This window comes from Zeugodacus cucurbitae, chromosome 2, assembly GCF_028554725.1.
Source record: "Zeugodacus cucurbitae isolate PBARC_wt_2022May chromosome 2, idZeuCucr1.2, whole genome shotgun sequence".
In the NCBI taxonomy this organism is placed as follows: domain Eukaryota; kingdom Metazoa; phylum Arthropoda; class Insecta; order Diptera; family Tephritidae; genus Zeugodacus; species Zeugodacus cucurbitae.
Genome location: NC_071667.1, coordinates 26388573 through 26409532, shown reverse-complemented (window position 1 = coordinate 26409532; position 20960 = coordinate 26388573). Strand labels below are relative to the sequence as shown.

Sequence of the window (20960 nt, the reverse complement as noted above, 5' to 3'; positions counted from 1 at the left end):
ATCAAGTTTTTAAAATGACATAACAAAAAAAACTTGTGAGAAATGAATCAAATTCTTTGCGAAATTAAGAGATACAAATACTACTAATTTCCATTGAATTCTACTCCAGATATATCGCTGACCAACTGATTTTGGTAGTGGGCTATGTTTTACCATCTGGACCAGTCTTGGACATTAATTAAAGTTGGTTGCTAAGTGAGCTGTAGACTACTGCCTACACTGTTACTTTCCTTAGATTTTGTTGAAAACATCTATAATATATTTTTGGTTTCTACCTATCGATGAGACCTTCTTACGAAAGCATTGAAAGATTCTACTTCAAAAATTCCGATTTCGAAAAGGTTTTCGGACACTAGGTGGCTAGCCCGATATGATGCTACGAAGCCATCGAAAAAGCAGAGTGTAATAAAGCATACGACTAGTTTCAACGATGTATAAGCTAGAAACGGGAATAGTGGAATAGAAATCTAAAACGCTTGCTAACGACTAGTATACTACGATGTCGCCTAATCAAGACCATAATGAATGCTACGCCCTATATACTTTTTACGTCCAGGAAATGCATTCCACATTTCCAGATATTGAGACAAAAGCCAAAGATTTGACCGGCTGTGGGGATTATCAGCAACAAAATTCAAAGCGAAGTAAACAAAATACAAATTACGACCATTTCACCGGCTCTACTAAACTACACAACTTTGTTGAGAATTAAACACCTGGACAACGTTTTGAAATTCAGGTGTTTATTGTCATTATTGATAACGTGCTGCCAGCCTTAACAAAACGTAGTGAAGTATATCATAAAATTACTAGTGTTTTTGAAGTATTTCGACAGCTAAAATCCCTTCAAATAGAACAGACTTTGGAAAACGACTCAAGTATGGTCAATGCTTACGATGTTGATTTGGAGAACAGCTTATGCGACGAGTGAGTGCAAGTTGCTGAACTGCTGAAAACAGAAAAATTTCAATAGAATCGTATTTCCCAAAGGTAGAAATTGCCTTGCGCATTGCCAAAAAAGTATATTTGTGAGAGTTTTGTATTATTTAATAACCTTAACTTGAGAACCTATAGTAAACCAAGGGCCTCTTGACAGTATTTGCTACAGGCCCCGAGCTGGCTTAATTCCGACGAAAGGAATATTGTCACAAGAATTATTTTCGCCCAGTATGGTAAGATCGCGTCAAGAATAATAGCTGAGGAAATCGCTGAAAGTCAAAGCTCCTAAAAACCCTTGTAAGGAATTGCCTTCTTTATTCACATTATATAACGAAAGCAATAATTTTCAACATTTCATTGATTAGAACATTCATCCAATATATTCTTAAATTAAACTTCAAAGTTTCCTCTCTAGACTTATTGTCGAATTTACTTTGCGGCATATTGTTTGTCTGTCTGTTTTTGTAAGAATTAAATTTACTAATAAAATAATATTTATTTTAACTTATGTATATACAAAGAATTAAAAGAATCTATATTTTCTCGTTTTTAGTCCAAGCAAAATTGCGATGTCTCCATGATTCGCATGTACGCCTGCTACAAAATACCCAACCCACGCCCTCTGGCGTCGATATTGCTAACAATATCAAATACTTTTCACAAACCCTACTAAGTAAGTTCCCCAAGATATCAGTAACTTCTCGAACAATATTGAAGAAATTTATACATATGTATATATTTGTAAAAAAATCCTTTCTACACAGCTGTCCTCAAAGATGTACGTACCTCGCCACACGAACTTATACGCGACCCCTCCGAGGATCCCACACGCATGTCAGCCTACCCAAATCTCGAATACGGTAACCTCTATAATGCCCTAACAATGCTAATTGATGTGGCACCGTGCATACAATATGGACAAATCGGTGAGTGAAGAGAGTGACTTATGCATTACTTTAGTTATGGGTATTAAAATACTTTAATTTCTCCACTAATTCACAGTGTTTGGAAAGGCTCTGTTGCAGTGTCTTTGCTGCATACTACCTTTTCTAGATAAGGATTTAATTGATAATTTACCCTATCTGGTCAGCTCTACTATGTCTGTACTACCACCAGCTCTACACCAAGATATCGTTAATGCACTCTGCTATTATATTCTACCATTTACTATAAGTAAGTACGTATGAACTCACTAACAAAAAAAGAAAGTTTAACTTTCTAAAACCAATCATATGTTCAAAGAAGCTATAAAGTAGTTGTCAAAAGCTTCAAGTTCCATATGTGAAATTATACCAAAAAAGGACCTCCGATTTTTAGATAATCGCCTACAGTTAGGTTATAATGGAAAGTTTAAAGGTTTCTACTTTCAATAGCAAGACGCGGAATCTGTACGAAACTATCTAGAAGTTAATTGGTGAAAAAATGAAATTCCACAAAACATCCTTGGATGTCTATGATGCTGAAATATTACTAATTTTATATTTAGTTTTAGAATACAAAATCGAATTTCAATTTAATCATTTCCACATCCGGCAGCCCGACGCAGCGCAGATGAACAAGAATGTCAGGCATGTCAGGCAGTCTCTTCGGTCATTATGATGGTTCTTCAATATTCTCATAATCCCGGTAAGTACTGTTATCATACTCGCAGCTTACACATATGTGGATAACATTTACTATGAAATTTTTCAGCACACCACTGTCAACTACTAGAATGTCTGATGACACTTAAACACAATGTTGTCAAGGATATACTTTGCGTTATCGCCTACGGCACCTCTATGTCACGCTCCTCGGCAGCCAAACTGCTATTCTATTATTGGCCTGCTTTCGATCCGAACCTCTTCGATCGAAAAGTATTGTTGTCGAAATTAACAAGTACGTTAAATTGAGTTAACAGCGAAGATGTGATAAAAGTGGGTTTACCACTCTTCTACTCCACAGATGACATGGTGCCCTTTGTGTGTCAATGCGAACAATGCCCCAATGCAGGCAATGCTGAGGCGGCCAAAGTTTGCTTTGATCACAGCATTAGCATTAGTTATGCTCCCGACTGTCCGCCCCCGCTTTATCTTTGTATCGAATGCGCCAATGAGATTCATCGCAAGCATGCCAATCTCGAGTTCGGTGATATTCTCCATCCCATGCAGCAAGTCTCTATGGTATGTGAGAATAAGAATTGCCGTTCGACTGAAAAGGCAGCCTTCTCGATCTGTTTCTCTACTGAGTGTGCTAGCTACAATGGAAACCATCCGATACGTTACTGCTCGCTGTGTCACAGTAATCGACACAACTCGCGACGTGGTGGCGATCATGTGGTACATCGTAGTCTTCAAATAATTTGGCAAATGGATCCAGAGATACAGATGCATATGGTAGAGTCTGTAATTAGTTTGTTACGCGAAGCTAAACCGCTAAATTTTGAGCCCGGCAAGGATAGTTCTGATCCGAAAAAGAACGGTGGCAATGGCACACCGGATACCATAACGCTAGAGGAGCGCCAGATGTTGGGACGCTATGGCATCTGGTTGTTGGTGGGTCGGTGCACACCGACACCCGAAATGCCAGTCGAGGTGTTGGGGCGTATATTAAGTATGCTCTTCCATTGGTTCCACGTAACGGCGTGCTCATTTGACGGTAAGTTGAAAGGAAATTAATTTTCCAAATTTATTCTGAATTCAAATCAATCCCTGATAGTAGCCAGCCAAATTGAGAGCACCATCGAGAAGCTTAAGGTGGAGCATGTCTGCAATTGGCTAAAGGAGATATGCCGCATCCATTACAATGTAAGTACCTTCAAAACATTGCTTATTACCTTAAAATTATTAACTTTAACTAACCGTCTTCATAGGTTTTTATCTCTTGCTTGTTACCACATCCTCCAGAATATGCGCGTGTGGGCGGACACTGGGAGACGTTAGCTTCGCGTACCAGTCACCTGAAAGAAGGTCTGCAACGTCTCATATGCTTAGTACCCTATGAGGTCATTACTTCCGAAATTTGGGACTATGTTATGCCACACTGGATGGAGGCTATCACAAACGATGTGGGCGAAAAGGAGTTGAACGAACTAAAAATTGTACTCAGCAAAATACTCGATCCGGAAATGTCGCCACTCGGCTTCGATGCTAAAACTATGTACAACTTTGTGGCCATACGTTTCGAAAAGACCACAGCAAAAGTGCAACAGCAAGCTTTACATTGGTTACAGATACTTACCAAGCTGGGAATTCTCATACCACTGCTACAGTTATTCGCCATGTTCGGCGATGGTGTGCGTATTATGAAATATGGCGTGCAACATGAACTCATGCGTGAGAAAGAAGGACAGGTAAAGGGACCAAAAACCCCCATGAAAGAGACGAAAAATGAATTAGGCAATCCACCACGTCGCAGCTCGATTTGTAAGCTATGAAAGCTAATTCTTCTGAACTTTTCCAACCACTTTTTCTAACTTCATTTAAAAGCTCCAGTAGTTGAGGACGACTCCGGCAATACATCCGCCATTTCGGACGACGAGGCTCCAACCAATCGTCACACTGAATTTTCTACAGATGCCGAGCACAATCTCACTTGTTGCATTCTCATGTTGGATATCTTGTTGAAGCAAATGGAGCTGCAGGACATTGAACAGCACATGGGCATACACACCAGCGTATGTGAGAATGTATCACGCTTGATCAAGTGCATGGTCACTGCGGCGCGTGTGGGCTTGAGCAGTCATGTATGCTCACTTAAGGTAAATATTGGGATTACATTTGCCCATTTAATAGGAGAAATAATCATTATTATTACTGTCATTTAACATAGGTGGCTGAGTGTGCTTATTGTGAGGCATCCATTATGTGGCATCAGTTGGCGACTAAGCTGGTACAATTTATGGCACCACTGAATCCCGTTCGCCCACCAGATGTAAGTTACTCAACTTCCAAAAAACGTAATCAATATTTTTGGTAGGACACATTGAATAAGGCAGTACAGATGAGATCGTTCTTCATTTTCTCCCACCAACTTTTACTTTTACATTAAATACTTTCAGAAGTAAAGACTCCATTCCATTCCTTTGTTTATATGTAATTATTTGAACTATTTTGACGACTTAACAACAACACAACACTATTCCATTTTATACGTTTTTCAACATTACCGACGGGTGATCTTTCTCTCGATTATCCAAAAATCATAGTATAAAGTGTGGTTAAAACTACATTTTCGAAGTTATGACTAACAAGAGTTGAGGTAGAGCCCAATACGACAGAAGATATTCGCCAACCAGACTCATTGGTGACAGTCAGAATCCAATCTTCATAAGGCGGATCCATTCTTATAGATCTTATTAGCTTCCATCTAGATGTTATCTGGAGAGGACCTTTCAGAAATAAGTTAGCTGTATTGTTCAATATAATTTAGGATATAAAATTTGCGAGATTACAATATCGGTCGGTATAAAGACAACTTCTTTCCATTCTATCGCAGCGTTAGACTCGGTATATAAATGATGGGAGTTTTGTTCTTCTGAGGACTTTTACAAGATTTGACACATTATTTTTATATGATCAAAAACAGGTTTTCACCAGTAAAGTCTAATCAGTTTGAAAATGGCAAACTCGATATTTCACACAATATGTTCCGACTTCTTATGACATTCACACCCTCGATATATTTATTACCTTAACCGTCCCCAATAAAATAATGAAAAAAGATGTTTAATCAGGTTTACAAAATTATACAATAGTACACTTTTATATGAATACAATACCTCCTCATAAATCTCCTCTTGATTATTAACCATTACGACATGTACATTATTTCCTTCTTTCCACAGATTCCAATCGAAGATATCATCGAAGAGGAAAAATCCTCACGTAAAAGTCCACCGGAAAGTGACAAGGAGAAATCACGTGATCGCGATGTATCGCTCTCAATGGCACCACTACCCATACCTTTGGGTCCACTAGGCGGTTTTGCAGGTGCTTCAATTTAATATATATCTATTAATTTATCAATAGACACAACACATACGCCCTCACCTATTTCAAACCCACACAAACACATGCAGAATGCATAGAAGCAATTAAAATTTCACCTCTAAGATATTAAAAGCTACGAGAAATTTGTGGAGAAAATTCTTTTACATTTGTACATACATATTACAAACGAAATTGATAAAACCGAGTAAAATAGTCCACTGTAAATTTGACGTTCTACAATCACTTAATGAGTAAAATACATAGTAAATGTGTATTAAATGTATTGGATAACTTCACGTTTAGTAGTATTGTACTAGTATATGTAATGTTTTTTTCCAAATTAGTCCACCTATATAATTGCAAAACATTAAAAAACATTAAACCACAAGTGGTTTAGTTACAAAGAAAGTAAAAACTTCTAAACCGACTTTTAAATTAAAAATAATATAAATAGTATTGTATTAAACTTACAACCACCCTAGTAATTGCACCCTGAATGCTATCAATATATCATATATAAATTTGTAGATATGCTACAAAAACTTACTCACGAAATCGAAAACCCTTACGAACCTCACAATGCAAAGGACTTGAACTTTAATCCGTACTAACAAACTTTATCTTCTTGTTATATGCAATTAAACTCAGAAAAATTTACGGTTTGAAACACAATGAAAATTTTCAAAAATATTTTACGATAAATAATTATGGTTAACTATTCACTTAAAAGCAATCAACAATGAATTATAAGTACTTATATACTCCACATGTAATTTTTTTTGTACAGTCAACTCAACACTAAAATGGTTTACCTCACTTTGTTATTATGTATCTTGTATCTCTATCTCTCTATCTTTCTATCTCTCTCCTTATCAATAAACGCGCACTCTGAACTCTAACTCTCTGTGCTTTCGACTCATTATACCTACGCCCTCCCAACACTGCGTGTCACTTTTTGACTCTACTAATATGTACAAAAACTATTACTACTACTACTACAACAACAATAATCACAATAAATAATTAAAAATACTAATAATACTAATTCTTTTACATAAACTTTTGCTCATCTAAATCCTTAAGACATCTTAAAGCTAGATCAATTCTTTTCAGACGATGGGAAGATTATAATTATGGCAGGTGAAGCATCCCAGCATTCAACCAGCATTCACGTATTCCTATACTATTCGTTTATTTTTTTCCTAACTTACTCTACTCAACTCAAGCTATTACATAATACTTTCTTTTTTGATTGATTTTTTATAAGTAATTTTTGAAAACAATTTTTGAACAAGATATTTTTGAACGTTTACAATGAAGCTAATGTTTACATAAAAAAACATTAAATAGTTTTCTAAACACCAACAAACTAAACAAAAAACACCGTAAAGTCACAAAATTGTCACGAGTCACAAAATTGCACACTGAATTGCATACGATCCACAAGAAACTGTAAAATAATCTCCCTTATTTGCTGCAGCTTTTTCAAGCTTACCGCCCAGGTTTATTTTATCGTCAATGTTCCAAAATTTGCGGAGCTAATCGCAGTTTTATACCTATTGTAATCGAAAGAATTCCTGTTAATCATTTTATTAAATGAGTTACTAACATAGCTAACTCATAATTTATCATTAGATGACTGAAAGCAAGTACTGGTCTCTTAAACCATCTTATAGTAAATTAGCACTTACTTCTAATGAAAAAAATTAGTTAAAAATATAACATTAGTATGTCAAACTGAAATTATTGAATTAATCAATATTTTTTAATTCCACAAATAGCCCCTATCGGTTGATTAAGCTTATTTATTATCTTCTCAATTACTTTTATTTTGTTTATTACTCAGTTTTAACAAGGGACCCTTGTTGAAATAAAAACAATATTAATTTTCTGAAAATTCACGATTTGACTGAACTAATAATATCATACGAGATGAAAATCTTCTCGCGAAATAATTTACTTTACTGATAGGATATTCAATTATTAGTACTATCCCTACGTTTGAATGTAGACTTTAGCAACTGGAGAATAACTTGACGAAATTTTAGTAGTGGTTTTATATAGTATAACTTAGATACTCTCTAGAAAACTCATTTTATTAAAATTGATATAAGATGTAGAATTTTGAAACTTTCAAAGCCTCAAGAAGAAACCAATTCCGTGAAAAAATTAAGCAGTAGAACCAGTGTAGGTATTGTTTAGGAACTTTGTGAGTTACTCATATATTGCGATTTGGGGTTAGCTCTGCGTGTATTTATTGCCTATATACCTATTCTGTAAAAAGTTGACGGCGAAACACTCAGAAGGAGAAAATCTCACCTACTAATATACTCAGCAAATTTCCGTTTCTAGCACATATCACGGACTTTCGAAATCCGTTGGAATTATTAATGATACTGTCAGCATATTGCACAATAAATCTGCAATGGGTTCCAGGACATTGCGATATTCTTGGGAACTGTGAAGCAGATAAACTAGCCAGACTGGGCACCACCTTACAGTTAGATGTCAATAAAGAGGGATCTGGCCACTTACAGATATTTAATCGACAAATATACTGTAGATATAGCAAAGTCTCGGTGGAAACAATCACTGACTTGCTTAACGAGCAGACAAATGTGATTTGAATAATAGCCACACATGCCGACTATTGAAATTCAGAAGGAATAACATAAGAACCCTAGTAGGGGTGTTAACAGGTTACTGTCTGGTTGGGAGACACGCCACCACACTAGAGATACCTTACAATAACTACTGCAGAAGCTTCAAAGAAGTAGAGGGAAAAATATAAAATAGAACACCCTCTATTCGGATGTAAAGCTCTCTAAGGCAAAGAATCGTAACTATCGGACGGACAGGGTGGTTCAGTGTGGGCATAATAGTGTGAGGGGATCTCAGGTGGTGTCAGGCCTAGGTGCGTCGAAAGACAGCCACTAACCTAAGTTCACCTAACCTAAAGTTAGCTCTACAGAAAATTAAATGTTGTCCATTGTTATGGTGTAATATATCCCGGTAGACAACTTCTTGTTAGGGTCCTATATGTCGATGAATCAGTCAACCAGGCGTCAGCTTAAAGTGCCCCTGGTACACGAACACTTTTTTATTATAAATTGTATATATATTTCTACAAATCAAATTTTTTAAGCATAACAATTAAATCATAAACAAACTCAACTACAGTAAAACCCGAAAACCACAGACATTTGATACATATGTACATACAAACATCGAATTTCCAATGCATGCGTGATTAGCCGAAAGCTCATTTATATTTTGCTGTATGTTCCTTTGAAAATAAGTAATTAAGTAACAATTCCTGTACATAATTTATTTAACTATTAGCATTTAATAACGCTTAAAATGAGTTTTGTATTTTTTTAAATTACTAATAACAATTAGTTGCATGAGCCGCAGCCAACTGCGACGCCCCCTGCTCGTCTTTTTTCATACTTCTATTAACATGACAACTGTTTTTCGTAAGCGAGTGACAATAGAATGCTCACGTCAGATAAAATTTACCGGAAATTATTTAAAAACAAATTTTAAGAACGCCATTTTGTGTGTGTTTACCACATTAAGAAATTTTTACCACATTAATTTCAAAATTTCATCAAACTCGCAGCATCAGTTGGAAAGTATCAGAGTTGTTATTCCAACCTTTTTTTAATGTATTTTAACGAGTGTTCTTTTGCCGCTCGCTTACCAAAGAGCAGTGCTATAGATGAAACCCTGTCCACATTGCAACCCCATGTGTAAGATATGTTCAGCCGTTAGCATTTTCCCTGTGTATTCGGGTTTTGATTTCAATGATAAAAAATACACAAATTTCTACCAATTCATCTAGCTAATATACAATATTTGTTTCTCGTTTCTCGTAATTGTTGACCTGCCGGGATCGGGTTGCATAGGACCGGTGCCAGTAGCAGTACCACAGCCGGAACCACACTCCGTAGGCGGTGTACTCGTTCATATGCCACACGTTTGTTCCGTATGTATACTTTAAAAAAACAGCAATAACAACAACAAAAAACCAAAACAAATACAGCTATGGTATACAAAAACAATTGCAGGCATAAATACAAATATATCAATGAATTATTGCATACATATTTGAATATATTTTAAAAGACGTTTTTAATGATTATTATGTTCCGTTTTTATACTTGAAGGATGCGTTCATGTTAATTTGACGTGTTTGGGCATTATTAAAGATAACACATTTATTAAAAAAAAGTTAATAATAATTGCAATATACTCGTTAAGTAAAAAAGATGAATAACTACAGTATGTATTCGTTACATTGAATAATGTGTTTGACTATTGTTGTTTGACATTTTATTTTGATTTTGTATTACCGCAGAATTTTGAATATAGAAGTTTCGAAGTTGCATTACAGATTTATTAATACATTATAAACGGTTTATTAACTATATATATTGTGAAACTTACATACATACAATGTATATTTTTGGTTATTTTTATTTTTCTCGTCCATTTTTGGCTAACGTCACATAGTCATACAACAAACTCTTTAAAATCCATAATGTATGACAAGTATGTTTGTATGAGCGAATGTTATCCCTGCAGACAAAAGTACTACTTGCAAACTACTTTCATTTTAGACAGCATAAATACTAATATTTCGGTCAAAAATATACTACCACTTAAAAAATATGTTTAATATGTTTAAATATGAACAAAAAACTTTAATTTGAATTTAGAAAATCAATATTTTTCGGAGTGGTGCAATTGAGGAATGTCTTTTCAAAAGAGGATATCTACATCTTAACTTTTTTTTACAAAATAAGAAAACGTTATAAGGAAAAAATTTACAGACCTACTAAGAAATAATATTTGCATTTAGGAACTATGTCATTACATTATTCTAACTGCACAATTTGACAAAAATAGGACCTCGCCATTTATAGCTACAGAATTCTAAATTAATAGAATATCAACTTTTGAAACGAATTTAATAATATCCCCATTTGTGGTGTACTTTTTCGTAAATATCCCCTCTTTTGCAACAAATATTCCATTTCAATATTCTGTTCAGGGCTACAGTTTGGATTGTTAATTTTTTATATCACTTCAGTTCATCTACATTGTACCATTCGTCGAACTGTTTCTTGAGTAAACTTGCAATATGTATCTTTCTTCTTGTATTCTCACAGTGGACGTTGTCCTAAATCCAAATTATCTAAAGTCAAAGAAGTTGTTTGCCCCTTTTTAGTAATGATCCCAGGTCTAAATCTATAATTTTCATATGTAGGCCTTCAGTTGGACATTGAATGATCCACGAACCAATTTCTTAAAGAGAAAAATTATCTTCAATGATTGAATATTATATCTATATATATCTGTTAGAACCAGTATTCTCTAGTACTCTTAATGTGGTCTACATTGCTTTTATGTTATGAAATGAACAAAAATATTTTTATGGATAAAAATATACCGTTTTGAAACAAACGCTAACATTTAAATAGATTTACTTGGATATCATCTCGTTCAGATCATAATCCAAGTTACGAAATTTTATACTATAATACTATAAACAAGACTGCATATTTAGTTAAAAAAAAATGTAAATATTCTCTTTTGAAAAGCCAGTCCTCATAGGTTTTCTTGATTACTTCGATTTCTGAAACGAAATTCTAAGTTTGAAATCATCCTCCAACAATTTCGTATTATTCTGAAGAATTAGATTTAACAGTGAAATTTCTAAAAAGAAGTACTCCAATTAAGTCAGTAGTTAGCTTTCAGTTTTGAGCAAGAGTTTTCACTGACTATTTAGATTTGATTAAGCTATTTCTCGTCATAAACTATAATTTTCGTGATTACTTTGGAAAATTCTAGTTCAAAAGAAATAATAATTATTATTATAATAATTTTTGCCCGTAATGTTTAGATTTAAAGTAGTATTTTTCGGACAAATTAGATCTCAGTCAGAAGAGTCTAATTGTAAACCAAAACTATTTATTTAAACTTTTTCTATTAAAATCATAATTATCTACGCGTAAGCTAGCGTTTTAAGCAAGTTTGATTTCAATTTAAATACACCCGTTGAAACAAATAGTTTTGTATACTAGTTCATTGCAGGGATGACATACATATAATTGTTTTTTTTTTTTTAATTCCCCACAGTAAAAAGCATATTACGGTTAACTCTCCACATTATTAAAAGAAATTATCTGAATATAATTTAAATTGATTTTATTTCGTATACTTTTTTTAGAATAACGATAATGGGCATTCAGTTGATAGTATTGAATTGAGAAAAGTTCACGCCACAGACGAGGTACTTTGTGCATACGAAAATTCGATACAAAAAAAAAATAAACACAAAAAATTATCGATAAAATAGTGCGAATAATGTTTGCTTACAAAATTACAATTACATATAATTATAATTATAATTACTAAATTGTTTATAAATATTTTTAATTCGATTGTATATATTTTCTGTTATTTTTTCTTTTCTACATGAAGAAAACAATTATTTTTGTTTCTCGTTGTTGTAAAGTGAATAAGGTCTGATTTTGAATATATATAACTATGAACAAAGACTATTTTAATCTTTGTTGATTGTATATATACCGTACTGCTAGGTATGTTTAGATATAAAGTGTATAAATATATTTAACATTTTCATTTAATATTTTGTTTTTTTTTTGTAGTCACATAAATACTGTGTCTACCAAATAGTCCACTTAACTAGTACAGCTAAAGTCCCTTAAAGCGGTTTTGTTGCCGTCAAAATTGTTTGTGTTATTTTATTAATATATTTTTTTTCATTTTAATTACATTTTCAATAAAAATAGATAATTTAGATTTGTTCTTTTTGTAATAAAATTTAATATAGATCTATAAATTTGTTTAGATAATTTATAACAACATCTTTGAAACATCGATAAAAAATTAAAAAAAAATTAATAATTAATTAATAAATTTTAATTTTTATTTAAAATCTGTAAATATTTGAAATGAAGCTCTGCTTTAAACTTTAGATAATTCCATTAAAAAGGTTTGGTTAACAAATTCAGTTGAGAACAATTGCTTGGAAAATAAGTAATTCAGTTCAAAGCTTCCAACAACAACAACAATTACTGTTTAATTTATTTTTATTAATAATAATTTATATAGAATTAATTTATGACGCTTTACATCAGCTGAACTGACTATTAGCAGTAAAAACTCATGAAATTTTATTCAAAACAATTATATGATCTCTAATGGGTTTGAGCTTTTTAAATGAACCAGAAGTAAAATCTTTCCAGTTTCACAATTTAAAAAAAAGTCAGTATTACGAATTTACTTTTGTAGCTTTGACAAACATATCGATGTTTATTCGTAGAATAATTTGATAAAAGTATATAAACTTTAGCTCTCCGAGTTCACGTATTTTAGAACTAACTCCATAAAGGATTTTTCAATAAGAGCGCTAAATGAAACAAAAACGGTTTGGAATATCAATAAAATTCTTTATTCTTGTGAAAGTACATTCGCTGCCATTATGTAAGGAACTCGATTTTTCTTGCATGGTCACCATGGGCACGCTTGCAAAAGTCAAGCATAAATTGGCCGATACTGCTGCAATTTCACGTTCGATATTCGTACGAAGTTCATCAATCGTCGCTGGCTTGTTGGCATAGACCATAGATTTGACGTAGTCCCACAGAAAATAGTCTAACGTCGACAATTCGCACGATTGAGGCGGCCAATTGACTGGGCCATTTCGCGAGATAACACGTTCACCAAACTTGGTTTTCAATAAATCGATTGTGACATTCGCTGTGACTGGGCCATTTCGCGAGATAACACGTTCACCAAACTTGGTTTTCAATAAATCGATTGTGACATTCGCTGTGTGGCTTGTGGAACTACATATTGTCCAAATCGGGCCAAAAATATTCGGTTATCATTGAGCGGTAGCGATTCCTATTCACAGTATCGCCTCGGCTTTGATCATCACGGACGAAGTACGGCCCATTGACACCGTAATTTTTTCGGCATGCAATGGTTGCTTATTGACGAAGCCATTCAGCCAGAAATGAGCCGCATCATAAATTGGACGTAGCGCTCATAAAGTTGAAACCACTGACCCCGAATTTCGGTAGTAAATTTAACTTCCACTCCTTTTTGGATTGTATATCTTTCCTTATTGCAGAGAAATGTCAAAAGAGCGTAAAGATATAGCGTCGTTTGCTGTCTTTATCGGTCTACTATTGTAGCGTCCCTTTTGAAAACCCCTTTATATGAGTTTCGATTACTTACAATCCGAGTCATTAAATTCCGTTACTGTCCAAGTAGGCATATTATATGACATATTATTTATGCAACTAATTACAGAAAGTTTTAGATATTTTTAACACAAAAAATATGATTTATTTTATGTTTTGCTTTGCGAATAGATTTTCACTATGATTATTCACTATTACTATTTGCTGATATACATAAATTATTTCCTAATTAGTTACTAATTTTTTCTAAAATTTTTATATTTCACTATCTCAAAGTACTTTGTATGTGTGTGAATTACAAAAATAATAAGTATTTCATTAATTATAAAAACATAATACAAAAAAATAATATATTTTAAAATAAATAAAAAGTAAAATACATGTAAATAATTATCGTTTTCTTTCATAGATTTTATTTTTTTCAATACTTTTTTTTATAAATGTTAGCATGTCAAACGGAGAAATGTTCATTGTACAGCACCAACTACACCACATGTAATTAAATGCAATATTATTCGTGTTCCCAACATATTATTGCACAATTTCTTTCAGTTTAGAGTTTTGTGTTTACAAATGTACATATGTATGTATATATTATAGTACTTTTTCTCCCTCCGAATTATTATTAAAACACTCTCATTAAAGTGTCGTTATTATATTTAATATAGAATACATACATACATATGCACATTTATAGATATGTGCATATGTATGTATGTGTGGTTGTAATACTCTATAGCGTGAAAGAAATAAAAACCAAATATTCGTTACGTTCGACATTTCTGTGGTCTTGTATATATGTAAATGTATAACAGCTGTAAATAGTCTCCAACCAATATGTACATAGAAACAGAACTTCGTTTCTCAACTAACTGTAGAGAGAGTTTACAGTTTCCTTTATTTTGTTTGTTTTTAACACAAATAATTTAGATCATGACCGCAACAGTGGAAACAGTTTCCGAACAATTGGACTTAGCTTCCATCTTGCCGGCGGATAGAGCTATAGCTCGCTCTATAACGCTCTCCGATGCGGATGTTGGTGAGTTCTAAACTTAGTACACGCACACTCTTGAGATCCTCACACATGCACACACACAAACACGCAATGAGAGAGAGAGACAGGAAGTGGTAGCTTTTAGATGGTAGAATAAAGTATAATTGAGAAAAAATTTCAGCTAACAAAGCTTTCATATTGGCACACTATTTCTGTATTTTGTATCCACTATGCACTGGGCCTGTATTTAATTTTTATTTAGTTCGCTATATAGTCATATGAGACAAAAAATCCCAGTATAATTTTACCTCACCAACCTTTTAAATCACATAGAGAAATTCACAATGATGGCTCTGTAATCTTTATACACTTTTTCTGTCTTGCTGTCGTCATGTTAGTAACATACCTCTTCAATCCATAGGTATCCGACCATGGTTCCAAGGATAAGCTAGATATTTTGTAGCAAATCCTTTGTCATTTTTAAGACACTCCAATTACTTCAATGTTCGTATCGTCAGATTACGTATTTGGCTTTGCGAGGTAGGCTTGTAGTTACTGATAGCCAATAAGACTCCGGTCGGCAAACCACTATTTTCTTACTCCAAGGCTCGGCTGAAATATTGTACACAATTGACACTTCATAAACACAGATAATACGATTTCATAGTATCCGAAAAACGTTCCACATCATAACAAAATCAAGTTTTTTGGGAATTATTTTAGCATTTATTATTCTCTCTCTTCATAGGTAGTGCCAATGTGAGCGTAACGAGAGCCTCCATACTTGGCGAAAATGGTGGCGCAAATGGTAGTACTGGTGGTGGTGTAGGCGAAAATGGCAGCGTATCCGATGATGAGGAGGACGAAGAAGAGGGTGAAGATTTTTGGCACACTTCTGTCGGTAAATTTAAATTTACATTGGAACAACTGCCACAAACACTACAGTATATACACCAACTATTAACTGTAAGTCGAATAAGATATCTTATTATAAGAAATATTGCCTAGACTTTTCGCAGAGAAATACGCGTCGAACAAATGTATATCAATTAAAGTTCTGTGAGTGAAAAAATACGAAACTTAAATGTTACTCTTTTATCACACTTAGGAAATCCCCACTATAAAGAAACCAGAAATTCTATACTATGTTTTACAATGTCTCAATGTAATGGCACTTCATGGCGACGCTCTGGCCAAAGCAGCACGAGAACATCGCGGCTTTTTCATATGGTGTCAAGAAAATCTGCTGATTAAAAAGTGAGTTCATACCTATTACAGAATAATTCTCAATTACAGTGCTTATATTACACTAAATTTCCATCAATCCATTATTTCCAGTCTTTGGGGACTTTGTAACGCCGAGCATTCACACATTTGTCAGGCAAGCGTACCGCTACTTCTGCATTGTATCACACTTCCGCTGGGCTCGGATGTATTTTGGCGTGTCGTGCAGGAGGCATTTCATGACACCGATTGGCGCATACGATTCACTGCAGTTGAGCGAGTTACCGTAATTACCCGTTTCATGGACTCGACCCCCTTGCGCACCGAAGTCGGACTGCAGACGGCGCTCGCTACGGCATTTTGTCATCTGATCGCCAGCATGGACGACATCAATGTGTATGTGGCGCAGCGGGCGACCCTCTATATTGGCACCATACATGATACGGCAATTCGGTCACTCCTCTTTTGCTTAGAATCACAATTCGATTTGTTTATCGTGGACCGACCGGTGGTGCTGCAATCCGTCTATCAGTTACACAACTCTCTTTCGGATCGTAAAATTCTCACCTGGGAGTTCTTCCTGAATCGCTTCGACACGCTCTTTGTGGAGGCGCAAATTAATTTGGAGAAATGTGGTGATATTTCATATTTGCGTGATTTGCGTAATTCCGAGAATGGTAGTGAGGCGTTATCGTCTAAGATATTGAAAGCGCGTGAGGCGTTGAGTCAGTCAGACACCAGCGGTAGCATGGCAAAAACGCTAAGCGCCTCGTTTGGCACAAAATGGCCGTACAAGCGCACTATGTCCGCACCAGCAAGCATGATACCGCGTCAGGACTCTAAATTTAGTAAGTATTTGAATGCATCATTTAACAACGAGCTGCTGTGATGAGTCTATTGCTTGCTTTTTCTCTTCTTTGCTGCAGTGCCCGAGAAGGAGAAGATTTATAGCCGCCAAATATCGGCGCCCATACTCAAGCGGAAGACATCACGTTTCGGTTTGGGTCAGTTTTTAGGCTCTGGTGGCAACCAAGCTAATATTTCTAGTCATAGTTATGCAACCACTAACCATCCACCCACACAACATCCCCGTTCCAGTCACGCCCACTCCCATCCACATGCCCACCCACATACCACACAACCCACAACATCCTCGAAACATCATGGCTTCACAGCTACTGCTGCCACACAATCATGTCCCATACATAATCCCACCACATCCGCAACGCATAGTAATTTCTTCTTCTCATCCAATTCACCATCCACATCCACCAACACTTTTGCTGCGCATTTTGCGCATTTCACCGGTAGTAGTGCACTTCCACCAACATCACAACCACAATCTGTAGCTACAGTATCAACGTTAGCTTCCTCTGCATCTCATAGTCAGAGCCATCAGTATTTAGTGCATTGCGTAGCGCCCACACCTAGTCAAACGTTCACAGCACATAGTCCATTGCCGACGTTGCGGGAAGCAGAGCCGCCGCAAACGAGCCTACAAGCGTTGTCAACACAAAAGACGTCACTACCACCACACCAGCCGCATTACACCTCCTATCATTCACACTTTCAAAAGCATCCGTCCGCACCGAATCTGTTGCCACCGCCATCAGCAACAGCGATGCTCAGTCCCAGTCCGACAACGGCCCACAATCCGTTGCTCCACTGCACTTGTGGAGGTGCTGCGGGCGGTGTTGGTGTTAATATTGGTGCTGGTATTAGTGGTAGTGGCGGCGCCGCCGTAAATGCGCGTACTTCGGCATCGGCTCACCAAGGTAGGTTGTAGTGCATGCCGTCCACCCCTTTGCTTCCACCGTAAAAGGCCCAAAACCACTGCGTTTAGGCAGTTATTAATTTGTGTTTCGTTTTCCCGGTTGGCATTCATTATTAACTTCGTTTTCTTAATTTTTTTTTTTCAATTGGAATTATAATGCGCAGAAATTCGTGTTATGAATGTGTCGTTCATACTAATAGAGCCATAACTCTTAAATAAAGTTGAAACTAACAAATTATTTCGGGATCCGTGGTCAGAAATAATTATCCGACTGTGTGTTATAAACGACATATACATATACACACTGTGTCTACCATACTTACTGTTTCTATATCTCTATCTTCTCCGCTGTATCCTGGCCTTGATACTTTTTGGTCGTAAACATCTTCTTATTTTAGTCTGCATGCTACCGCTTATGTGGCCTTTGAACAGGCTTGACTCCGAAATGTAAATATATTATAATTGTACATATTATGTGTCCTTAGGTTCCAAATAACTTCATCTGGATCCACGGATTCAGAATGACCGGTTTTTATGATAAATTAATATAGAAATTATTATCATTTCTGATTAACAATTACAGAATTAGGAAATTTTGAACAACAATTCATTATATCATTTTTATCAATAGTTTCTATTAAAACAAACTTTTTCCATACTGGATCAAATCCCTACTTGACCAGGAATACCCCTGGTTTCATTTGTTCCGGAGAAACGGGATTCTATCTGGACTTTAATAACTGGTAGGTTTCTGTCTGTTCATAAAGTAATTTGACCTTGACGAGAGTTTGATTCAATATGGATTGCGTTTGAATTAGTTTCAGTTCACAGTTGATGGACCCTTTAGACCCTTTCAAGGCAATCTACAATAAAAATAGTATGGATAAGTTCACTATTTGCAATACTCCAGATATTTTTTAATGGATCTTTTTTCCTAAATGATACTATTTTTAGAATGGTGAAACCTTTTTAATCTTAAAAATTACTTCCTAATTCTTGACTTTTATCTGGCAGACCCTGACAATGTTTGTTATGTCTCGCTCTTAAATCATCTCTAGTAATTTTTTTTTATTTTTTTTAATTTTGAGATTATTTCTAATTTTTTGTTTGAAACAATGTATATAACTTATAATTGGTGTTCTACAAATCTTTAAGTAATCAAATCTTAGTAAATGTATCATCTCATGTTCATACGCATGCTGGGACTCATTTGGTGTCTAACGCTTCTAACACATAGAATCTTTAAGAGTATTACGTGTATATTAATGTCTTACAACAGCATTCTTCTTACTTGAATTTAAGTTGTCGCTACTTTGCTGTGGAACGCAACTAACTCGAATCCTTGAAACAATATTTACTAGGCTACTCAGTATTTCGAGTTAGTTTAATAATGAAATGTGTGTGTTGTTCTTTCCAAAAGTGCAAAATAAGTGTATACTTCTGTACTGGTATGTATGTATTTCTATAAGCTTGCTTATATATATGTACGTCTATATACTTAAAGAGTCACATATAAAATAACATGGATGTTTAGATGGTTTATTTAAAGAAGCTGTAAATGTGCCTATAGAATGACGCTCGTACTTTGGTGTCATCCTACTTGACACTCTTTTATCGCAACCGAAATATAAAAACAAATTTTTATAATACAGATGGACACATTCACTCGCTAGGCGGCATTAATGACGACAACCTTATTGGACTGCTAAGCCGCATTACTGAGCTGGAGGAGTCCGATCGTGAAACAATACATTTACTCGTGTTCTTGCTAATGCAGTTCATGTCACGCACCGATCAGGCGTTCCCCTCGGAAGACAAACCGGTATCCAAGACACAGAATATTGTGCTCAAGCATTTATTTCTGCTTTTGGGTCACAATCAGATTGACAAAACTTTCCACACAACCCCAGAGAATCTGCGGTAAGTTCAATGCAAAAAATCTAACTTGGGATCGAACTTAACATTTACAATTGAACCTACAACATTAACTCAGTGTATCGGCGGTCTTCAATGCATTCCTCGCCAATCTACCCCAAGTTTTGGATCAAAACCATTTGATCGGCGGTTTAATATTACCTTCGGTAATGCAGATCATATTGTACGCACCAAATCCCAGCAATACGGCTGCCGATTGCTATCAAAATCTAGTCTTCAACTATTCACTTTGGTATTTGGAGCAATATCCACGTCGCAATTGGATGTTAACTATCCTGGTGGTGCTCTATAAGTATTCATATACCCAACCACCGTACAGCGCGTATGTAATTTCGGCGATGCGCATGGTCATGAACAGTCTGCGCAACCATTTCCATCAATGCCGCCGCATACCGACCACCACCATATTGGATATACAGGGTACATCACGTTCACGCGATGTCAGTCAACCCTCATTGGGCACAGATCCCGATGAGAAAGATCCCAGTCCACCGGCTAGTCCAATGTTTCCGTCGGAAGCTACTAGCGCCGCGTCAAAGAGTAAAGGCCAGAATGTCGCTTTTACACCAAAACTACAACACGCATTTCGTAAATATAATGACTCCAGCCTGGAAGCGGATGAAACGGAATCTGAACTAGTGGCAATACCCGAAAGTGATTTGTCTGACAGCACTTTGCATGGCAGCAGTGCACCGGTAAATGAGCTGGAATATATTTGATTAAAACATGAATTATTTTTTTTCCACTAGGGTTCTTTTGACGATAACGTACACTTTGAGGAAACCTCACTCACAAAGGGCGATATGCAAAGAGCACGGGCAGTGCGGGCGATCGAGTATGAAGATGTAAGTGCACTTACGTTTGTTAAGAAAATCTTGAATTAT

The 20960-nt window shown here is 35.4% G+C and overlaps 1 protein-coding gene across 8 annotated transcripts in view; it reads left to right on the top strand.

The window, feature by feature from the left end:
* LOC105213090 (protein unc-79 homolog) overlaps window positions 1–20960 on the top strand; it is a 32340-nt gene that overhangs the window by 6002 nt on the left and 5378 nt on the right. For 2 of the 8 annotated variants that reach the window (XM_029040932.2, XM_011185637.3), the window contains exons 3-24: window positions 1493–1612; window positions 1704–1865; window positions 1942–2112; window positions 2476–2565; window positions 2632–2817; window positions 2884–3576; window positions 3637–3725; window positions 3791–4343; window positions 4407–4678; window positions 4750–4851; window positions 5765–5909; window positions 6993–7049; window positions 9818–9897; window positions 12145–12207; window positions 15080–15188; window positions 15892–16109; window positions 16252–16400; window positions 16482–17215; window positions 17294–17371; window positions 19794–20061; window positions 20135–20771; window positions 20826–20921. In XM_029040932.2, the coding sequence (XP_028896765.2) occupies window positions 1493–1612; window positions 1704–1865; window positions 1942–2112; window positions 2476–2565; window positions 2632–2817; window positions 2884–3576; window positions 3637–3725; window positions 3791–4343; window positions 4407–4678; window positions 4750–4851; window positions 5765–5909; window positions 6993–7049; window positions 9818–9897; window positions 12145–12207; window positions 15080–15188; window positions 15892–16109; window positions 16252–16400; window positions 16482–17215; window positions 17294–17371; window positions 19794–20061; window positions 20135–20771; window positions 20826–20921 (5072 nt within the window). Of the gene's footprint in view, window positions 1–1492; window positions 1613–1703; window positions 1866–1941; window positions 2113–2475; window positions 2566–2631; window positions 2818–2883; window positions 3577–3636; window positions 3726–3790; window positions 4344–4406; window positions 4679–4749; window positions 4852–5764; window positions 5910–6992; window positions 7050–9817; window positions 9898–12144; window positions 12208–15079; window positions 15189–15891; window positions 16110–16251; window positions 16401–16481; window positions 17216–17293; window positions 18143–19793; window positions 20062–20134; window positions 20772–20825; window positions 20922–20960 lie in introns of all 8 variants that reach the window. The other 6 variants (XM_029040931.2, XM_029040929.2, XM_011185641.3 and 3 more) reach the window with 4 other exon arrangements.